The following is a 9,589-nucleotide window of genomic DNA, read 5'->3' as shown; positions in this document are numbered from 1 at the left end:
CTCTATTCAAATGAGCTTTACTGGCATGATGTGTAGCCTACAGTATAATAAAGGTCATTACAAGAGAAATTAAGAAAATAATATATAAAAAATAAATATAATGCAAATAAATCAATAAGAAAAATTTAAGAATAGATTTTTTTTAAATCATCAACAGTAGTTTATATACTTTAGTAGCCTATACGTATTTTCTTTTAATTTTATATTAATTAATTGATATATATTATTAATTAAGTAATAGGCTATGGTTTTATTTATTCATATAGCTATATACATACATCTTTAATATACATAAATACATTTATACATTTATTTTTTGTTTTGCCACTAAATTTCAAATATATATTTTTCTTTTATTTCATAATTATTTAGATTAGTTAGATATATCTTTTTGGTATTCTTACTTTTTTTGTATATTTTTTAAAATAATTTCTTTATATATTTGTATTACTTTTATATAATTTTTTTATTCCACTTTTTTGGCATTTCTCTCTCTCTCTCTCTCTCTCTCTCTCCATATATATATATATATATATATATATATATATATAAATATTTAGATTGCAGTGCATATTTAACATATCGAATATTGTTCATACTATGCATTTAAATTAAATATATTTATGAACTAAATGTCAGAGGTCAGTTATCAGTGCTGCTGATATTTTGGCTCTTTTACTCTGAATTTGACCAAGTCAATTTAGTCAAAGTTCAGTTATTGATTAAACAGGGAACACACTCTAGATTTGATTAAATCAGCAGCACAAACATTTCTGATAACCTCTAATTGATTAGGTTTTCTTTAGGGTTTTGATTGTATAAGAGACGAACATTTTTATCCTTAGAAGATTATTAGATTAGACATTTTTAGTAATCCATGCGTTTGCTGTAATAATAATTGGTGTTTAATATTAATAATATCATTTTGAATGCACAAAAGCAGATTTGAGCACAAACATAAACGTAAAAGGCTAATCATTTGATCTTGGTTCCTTCTAAATGAAAACTTTTGACATTTTCTACAGCAGTTTTTACTTCACCCGTTTGTTGACCTGCTGATTATCATCAGTGTTATCTATGAGGCTAATCAATAAGGACTGGCAATCATCAAGAGTTTGAAGATGACGATTTTCACTTGAAGCCAATTTTGTTCAGTTGTTCAGCTTGTAGTTTCTATTTTCTGCTGACTTCTGTGAGTTACGATCAAATTTAACAAACAATAACAATTGCAATTAATACAATAATATTGTGACAATGTATACAACATAATTGTGAAATAAAAAAAAACTAATTTTGTTATTTTGAAAAAAAAGAAAGAAAAAAAAAATCAACTGCTGCCACCTGCTGATAAATGTGGCTAACTGTTGTTTTACACTTTATTTAAACCAGTTACAGTACAACAGTTCTAAAAGAAAAATTCAAGTAGCTTAGGAAAACTTAGTTTGCTATATATCTTTTGAAGTTCTTTAGCATTCCTCCAAACCTTTTATTTGTATAGTTTTATTTTCAGTTAAGATTCATGAAACAAAACATACAGTTAAAAAATCAAACTATATAACAAAAAACATCAACAAAAAAACAAAAATAACACACAATTCAGACTTATTTAGCTGCACTAATCATTCAAATGAAAACTAAAAATAAGGAATGTCATGCCAATTAATTTGCAATAAGATGGTTAATGCTCCAGAAAAGATCCCCAAATTTTTCCAAAAGTCTTCATGATGTCCTGACATTAAAAAGGATTTTCTCAGGGGTGAAATGTGACATGTTTATTGATCCATTATTTTCTTGATCTAGAATGAGTCGACTTCCAGTCCACTAATATACATTTTCCCCCACAGTTCCTGCCAACAGTGTGAAATACTTTTTTTATGATGAGAGGAACCTTATAAATCAGTATCCCCAAATATCCAAATTTTAGAATCATTGTAATACCTATAATCTTTGAAGATATATCAATTCTATATTCCCAAAAGTCATTCAATACAGGACAATTCTAAAAGCATATGGAGTAAATCAGCATAAAGGGATAATTTGTGTTTATTCTAAGTCTGTTTATTACATTATGGACCTTATTGCAATAGCAAGAGTTTCAACAGCCAGGGCAAATAATAAGGGAGATATAGAGCAGCCTTACCTACAACCACTAGAGTATAGATTATGTAAAGGTACTTGATATAATACCATTGGAGTATATTTGTGCTTTATGGAAATTAAAAATACTTTTTAAATATCCAGTGAACTTAGACCCAAAGAAGACCCAAAGAAGAAAAATGCAGTCCTTGGTAAGTTATTGTATGTGATGCTAAGAAGTTAAAATGAGTAGTCAGTTTGATCTGGATAGAGATTGCATCATACAGCAGCCCCAAGTCAGTCATTCCTTGACTCCGAATAGCTTCTGCTTTTGATTTAGGAGATTTTTTTTTTTTTTTGAGGAGCAATCCTTAAGACAATCTAGAACGAGATTAAAGTCACCTCCAAAAATACAGTTGCCCTTAACAGTAATAATTTACTAATAAAGGTTTGGATCATCATGGTCACCATAGACATTTATCAAGGATATACGTGTACGTTCCCTGTTCAACTCACATTCAACAATTAAGTACCTCCCACTATTTTCAGAGTGTGCATTAATCAGGTTAAATTGTAATTTTTATGTGGATTAGTAATGCTACACATCGACCACTAGATGAGAATGATGAGTAATACGCCTTATTCACGGCAGCGCCATCTTTGATTTTGAATGAGAATGAAAGCGAGGCTGTGAGGGATAGTCATGCATCTCTTCAATGGGCTGTATACTGTTATTTAATGTGTTTTCGGATTGTTCTGCTCATGAAACACTGAAAAAATATCTTTCCAAGAAATTTCAGTTGACAAAAAACTCCCGACAATGTAAGCTGTGGAAAATTGTAAGTATCTAGCAGTTTTATTCAGCTTTTTACAGCGGATGCCATTGGAAACACGGTAAGTCTATCCCTCACAGCCTCACTTTCATACCTGTCATGGCGCTGCTCTGAATAAGGTGTATAGACCTGACCAACCCATACTCTCTTGAGTTTTCTATATGCTCGAACTGTAAGATGAGTCTCCTGAATAAAATCTTTGTTAACCCTTTTCAAATATGGAAGCACCTTCTTTCTTTTAAGCATTTTAAGCATTTAAGCATTGGAAGCATTGCTTCCATTATTATTATAAAAAATATATATAATTAATGTAGTCTCTCATTCATCGGCATAGAACTAAACCCAACTATGACGACTTCTGTTTGGAAATGTGAAAAGGGTCTATAGACCTTATTCAGAGCAGCGCCATGACAGGTATGAAAGTGAGGCTGTGAGGGATAGACTTACCGTGTTTCCAGTGGCATCCGCTGTAAAAAGCTGAATAAAGCGGCGAGATTACTTACAATTTTCCACAGCTTACATTTCGGGAGTTTTCTGTAAACTTAAATTTCTTGGAAAGATATTTTTCCAGTGTTTCATGAGCAGAACAATCCCATTGTGATGCAAGTCTATCCCTCACAGCCTCGCTTTCATTCTCATTAAAGGGTTAGTTCACCCAAAAATGAAAATTAAGTCATTAATTACTCACCCCCATGCTGTACCAACCCCGTAAGACCTTCGTTCGTCTTCGGAACACAAATGAAGATATTTTTGATTAAATTTGAGAGCTGTATAACTACCACATTGGCTCCTAAGGGACTGCTTCTTGACGGCCCAAAAAGTCAATGAAGAAAATGTTTAAATATCCCAAGTGACTACCGTGGCTCAACTATATGTTTATCAAGGGACGCGAATACTTTTTGTGCGAAAAAACAAACAAAAATAACGAGTTTATTCGACTATTTCTTTTCTTCCTTGTAGGCCAGAACGAGACTTCCTTATAGATTTCCACGACGCATGCGCGAGAATTGCGATCTGAAGTAGTGTAAGCTGGTGTAAGCAGATCGCAAATCTCGCGCATGCGTCGTGGAAATCTAAGGAATTCTCGTTCTGGCCTACAGGTTACTAATTTTTTAAGTTAAACCAACAATATTTTTTTAATTCTTTGTTTACAAGGACAACTCAGATAATTGGCAGAGGTATTTGTACACTATTGAGGACATATTTATGAATCAAAATATTAATTTTAAATAATAAAATACATAAAGTACACATTGTTTCTTTAAGAGAACGCGTGAATCCTTACACTCCTATACTTGTAGTTCACTGAGATTATCAACTCCCAGCAACCATCAAAATTTTAAAATGGTTATGATGCAACAAAGTCGCATTTACTGAAATCATGTGAGTTTGGTAGTTTGAAATGAGGCACTGGTTCAAAACGCAAACACTGGTTGCAAAGGTTTCGAAGCTGCACAAAGTTTAGAAAGTGTCAGTCACAACCGTTTGCTGTCTCATTTGCTCTAGCCTTTTACAGCTATCTATCAACATTGTGGTGATGTGTTGAAGCCGATCATTTCACACAGTTCTGTGAATATGCAAATGAGCCCTGCCTCCTTTTCAATAATTTTATGTTTTAAAAATAAACCCAGAAACAAATGCAAGGTTGATCATTACACTTTATTTCAGTGATTGCTACAATTTGTTTAATATTTCATAAAATATATATATATTTCCTTCAACTAATCAGATTTTCTATATTGTTTTAAGTTCCTTACACCAGGTTGAATCTTGTACAGATAAAAACGCAAGCTATATATTCAGTAAAGTGTGTCTGATTGTAGAATGTGAAGATCTGCTGTATTCAGTGCATCAGGAAGTATGAGAGCAGAGAACCGCAGAGGATCAGGACGCTCTGGGTGACACTCTGAGACCCGTTACACAGGTTCCCCTCACAACATGTGAAGTTCCCAACATCAACACCACTAAGTAATGCTGCACCATCACAATATGATTTAGAGACACAGCCCTTCAATGTCTGATTTGCCAAAGTCCCTAGTGAAAAGAAAAGAAAATGAAAGTGGATTCATGAATGAAAAAGCTGAAGTGTCTAAGCGGGTTATTGGTAAATCTGTATGAAATGCATAAGATTAAAAAAAAGATTTGGAAAAAAATCCTTCTCACCTGTTGCTTTAATGCAGCGGTCTTGACTCCCTGAACAGCTCAATACTTTTGAGCAGTTCTGTCCATCACAATAGTAACATTTGTTTCCATTCGGAGGATTCGAGGGATCTAAAGGGAAAAAAAAGCTTTCTTTACCTTTTTCAGGTCTGCGTTTCCTGAAACCTTCTTAACGCTACGTCGTTCTTAAGTTTTACCTGTACCTTATCGTTAATAGACGTTTCCCGAAATGTTCTTTGTTAAGTAGGCCTATACCTTCTGTAACTTACAGTCATACTTAACAGGTGGCAAAAAAGGTCTTTACATCTTAGTATACGAATAAAATACTGAATATACACCCAGTGTTCAATTAGGCTAATTCAAGTATTTTCATGCACAGAATCAAATTGTAATTACACTGATTGTTGTTGTTAGTGTGGCATGATTTCCCGAGTTAAATGGTTGGGGCGGGCATTTTAATGTCATTTTTGGTAAAAAATATACTTAATTATATAAATATACAAAAAATAATTATAGTATACTTATATACTGTCATAGAACTGTTGTAGAGACTCCCTATTCTTTGTAATAGGATTGTATGCTATTTTCTTCATTTACAGGGGTTAGTCTGTGATTTTACTGCCGTGTTTTTCACTATAGAGAGCCTAAGTCCCTCCCCTTCAGGTCGACCAACATGGGACCTTTTTTTCGGAAAAATATTGAATGGTAGTCAATAGCGAGAGACAACAAATATTTTGATCTCGTTTGAATTATGCCCTGAATTACACATACGATGTTTGTCAATTTAAAAGATACATTTTAAAGTAAAGAAAGGCACAGTTTGATGTAAAACCGTTGAGGTATAAGACTGTGAAAATACATAATTACAAAGACTACAAACTAAATTGACAAACATCATATGTGTAATTGAGGGCACAGTTCAGACGGAATAAAAAGATAAGTTGTCTCTCGCCATTGACTACCATTCATATTTTTTCCGAAATAAGGTCCCATGAGCCGGAAGCAGAGGGGCGGGACTTAGGCTCTCTATTTCTGAAGTGATTATTTTATAAAGAACACCGCTTTCTCACATAACACAGTAAAGCAGCCACTGCGTGAGAGAATAGCTGATTCTCGAGCCATCGATATCAACAAATTCAGCAGCATCACCACAGACAGCATCTGGTAACGTCGCACGAAGAAAGTTGTATCTTAAGCAACTTCCTCTGGTATGCTTCGGGGAACACGCCTAGAAACGGTATACCTTTAATTAAGTTATTAATCTTTGTAGCGTACTAAAAGACAATGTTATCAGGAAACGCTGCCTTGGTCTTATTGTGCACACAACATAGGTGCTCATCATTCCAAAATCTTTTGCAAAACTGGAATAACTGGCCTTTGGCCCATGTTGCATTCATATTTCAGTCGAGCCTCACCAGAGTTGGTTTGGTTTGGTTCATTTCAGCAGTCTCGGTTGGCTTGTTTGGCACCAGAGCTCTATGGCAGTGTTCACACTTATTAAAATAAACTGTACCAACAAAGCAATCGCACCAGGATTTGTTTTATTTGTTTAACCTGACAAGTGTGAACAAACCCAAAATCTCTCCCGCCTGACAGTCCCCAATAGAAAGTCCCACAACAATTATTTCTTGGTAAATGTTTTATGAATGTAAACTGTTGACTGTAAGTACAATACCTGAAGCATCTTGGGAATTACACAGGTCTGTGTTACAGCAGTAAGAAGAGAACTTAAAACTGCCGATGTTGAGGGACCCAGTTGTACAGTTACTTGCTGGAAAACACAGTTTAGTTGTCGCTGAAGAAATATCATTTGGACCTGGAAAGTAGAACGGAAAGACAAACTTTGTAAACTTTCTCGTTTAAAAAAATATTTGAAATTTACAAATTATATTATGGAACAATAAATTGAGGGAAAACAACATTCATTTTAGTATGTTATATAGAACATTTTATACAGTTGTAAATTCCACACAGAAAAGAAGTAGCCGACTGACAAGTTCAACATATACAGTATGTGACCCTGGACCACAAAACCAGTCACATGGGTCAATTTTTTTTTAAATTGAAATTTATACATAATCCTAAAGCTGAATAAATTAACTTTCCATTGATGTATGGTGTGTTGGATAGGATAATATTTGTCCAATATGCAACTATTTGAAAATCTGGAATCAAAAAATGCAAACATTGAGAAAATCAATGAAAAACATTAGTTACGGTAGGAAATTTACTAAATATCTTCACGGAACATGATCTTTACTTAATATACTAATTATTTTTGGCATAAAAGAAAAATCGATAATTTTGACCTGTATAATGTATTGTTGGCTATTGCCACAAATATACCCGTACAACTTGACTGGTTTTGTGATCAGGGTCACATACTTACATTTTGCAGCACCAATAAATTGTAATAAATTATATAATCTGTTTGAAACATTCGTTTATATATTTTTGTGTATTGTTTTATTTAAATGTTCAGTTCTTTTTTGTTTTAAGAAATTCATTCATTAAACCTATAGTATGACCATGGCAACACTGTTTTGCAACTTATTCGATATCATGGTAATACTGTATACTGTGATTAAAAGCTTCAGCATACTGGACTTACCAGCATATAGCAAACTGAGGCAGTTTTCTCCACTGGAGCATGTCTTCTGTGCACAACTGCCCAACAGACACACGTTACAGTTGAGAGAGTGTCCTTTAGCAAAGAGAGAGAGAGAGAGAGAGATATCGATCAATGACCTCTATTTGTATGCAACAAAATTGAAAATAAATATTGTTTGTCTTTGTACCTGCAGTGAACAGAATGAACAGAAGAAAAAGTGAGATTTGCAGATCCATCTTTGATCAGGAGGAGAATGAAATAACTTACCTGTTTCAGCACCCATTTTATAGCTTCTCAAAAGAGGAGGATCTTCATGAGAAAATGAAAGTTTAACACAAAGACAATGAAATAAAAAGAGTAGATATTAAATTATTTACTTGCAATATTAATACTTCAGCAGACAGCTCTAGTATGAAAATGAATCTTGCTCTTTATAAGAAAAGTATACTTACAGATAGTTAATCTCCAAAAAATGTTTAATTCTATCATCTTTACTCACCCTCATGTCATTTCCGAACCTGAAGATATTTGGGCGGGGGAATATTGCCAATGGTTCAATGTTATTTTGGACCCGAATCCTTTCATAATTTGGTAACACTTTATTTTACAGTGTCCATGTAACATATGTTGCATGCATTTACTATGATAATAATAACAACAACAGTAAATTATGCATAATTACATGCAATTTACCCTCAACCAAATCCTAATCCTACCATAACTGCATTAATATTACTCAGTACTTAAATATGTATACACTACAATGACACCTTACAATAAAGTGTATCCCTTTATTTTAAGGTGTAATTGTTATAGTGTAATTACTGAGTAATATTAAGCAACTACATGTACTTACTAAAGGGTTAGGGTTAGATTAGGAATTGGTTTAGTTTCATGTAATTATGTATAACTTACTGTTATTACTATGATATTATGGTATTACTATGGTAATTACTAAGTACATGTAACATGTAACAGGACACTGTAAAATAAATTTAATGCACAGTTAATGTGTAAATAAAGCAAAAAATAAATATTTTACATACTGTAAAAGAAAGTGCAACCCATCATTTTTTTGTTCTGCAGATGAAAGAAAGTTGTACGCATTTGAAACAACATTAGGGTGTGTAAATGATGACAGAAATGTCATTAAAATAAACATCTTCACATTAAAAGAAATTGATATACAATAACAGATACAGATTTTGAATGTAAAAGAATAGCAGATTTCAAACAATTATAACGACAAGAAACTTTCATTGAAATCAAGTTTAGAATGTTTTTTTCCAAAAGATGAATGATAAATACATTGACAGCCAATCAGAACCCATCCTGCTTTAAGATTTCAAAATATTGGACATTAAAGGTACTATATGTAAGAATTTTGTAATAGAATATCCAAAAATCACTTGCACAGTGTGATATATTTCCTGCAGTTGTGTACTAACAATATCCCAAAAGTCTCCAAAAAATTTTTTCAGAGAAATACCAATTTTAAATAAGTGGCCATCCCGGAAAAAAATGTCGCCTGTCAATGACATAGCATGACGTAACCGTGGTGACAGATGTGGACAACTGCGTAGTGAGTAACCTAGCGGCACACAGTTCTTGTTTTTTTCAAACATAGACCATGGCAAGCAGACTTTGGGACAAAGAAGGAGAACTAAAATGAGGATCAACATCAGCGTGGCGTTTTTGAGATGCCGAGAGCTCAACGTCCATGACTAACTTGGACTTGACAGAGCTTCACGAGTCACGACTTGACAGCTTTATTAGACAGGTGAGCAAATGTACATAAAACAAATCAATGTTATATAACGTTAGCTCAACATGATGAAATGTTAGAATATGGTCAGTATGTTATTCTAATTCTAGCTTACTGCTAGTTTCGTATAGCAAACAAACTAAC

At 33.3% G+C, this 9,589-nt stretch overlaps 1 protein-coding gene across 1 annotated transcript; it reads right to left on the bottom strand.

Moving 5' to 3' along the window:
- Nucleotides 1-4,749: 4,749 nt before the first annotated feature.
- On the bottom strand, nucleotides 4,750-8,058 carry LOC120468810 (urokinase plasminogen activator surface receptor-like). The gene is made up of 5 exons (XM_039657407.2): nucleotides 7,868-8,058; nucleotides 7,681-7,773; nucleotides 6,745-6,885; nucleotides 5,073-5,180; nucleotides 4,750-4,943 (listed from the first exon to the last, which is right to left on the bottom strand). The coding sequence occupies exons 1-5, from the start codon at nucleotides 7,914-7,916 to the stop codon at nucleotides 4,753-4,755; spliced, it is 582 nt and encodes a 193-aa protein (XP_039513341.2). The 5' UTR covers nucleotides 7,917-8,058; the 3' UTR covers nucleotides 4,750-4,752.
- Between the last annotated feature and the right edge of the window lie 1,531 nt (nucleotides 8,059-9,589).

The sequence above is a fragment of the Pimephales promelas genome, chromosome 19, assembly GCF_988280905.1.
Source record: "Pimephales promelas chromosome 19, fPimPro1.hap1.1, whole genome shotgun sequence".
In the NCBI taxonomy this organism is placed as follows: Eukaryota; Metazoa; Chordata; class Actinopteri; order Cypriniformes; family Leuciscidae; genus Pimephales; species Pimephales promelas.
This window is presented reverse-complemented; position numbering and strand designations above follow the sequence as displayed.

Excerpts from the sequence above, each read along its gene's own strand:
- LOC120468810 (XM_039657407.2), bottom strand. The coding sequence starts at position 7,916 with ATGGATCTGCAAATCTCACTTTTTCTTCTGTTCATTCTGTTCACTGCA. Across the intron at positions 6,886-7,680 it reads CCTCAGTTTGCTATATGCTG|GTCCAAATGATATTTCTTCA; the intron begins GTAAGTCCAGTA and ends TCTACTTTCCAG. Across the intron at positions 4,944-5,072 it reads CCGCTGCATTAAAGCAACAG|GGACTTTGGCAAATCAGACA; the intron begins GTGAGAAGGATT and ends TCTTTTCACTAG.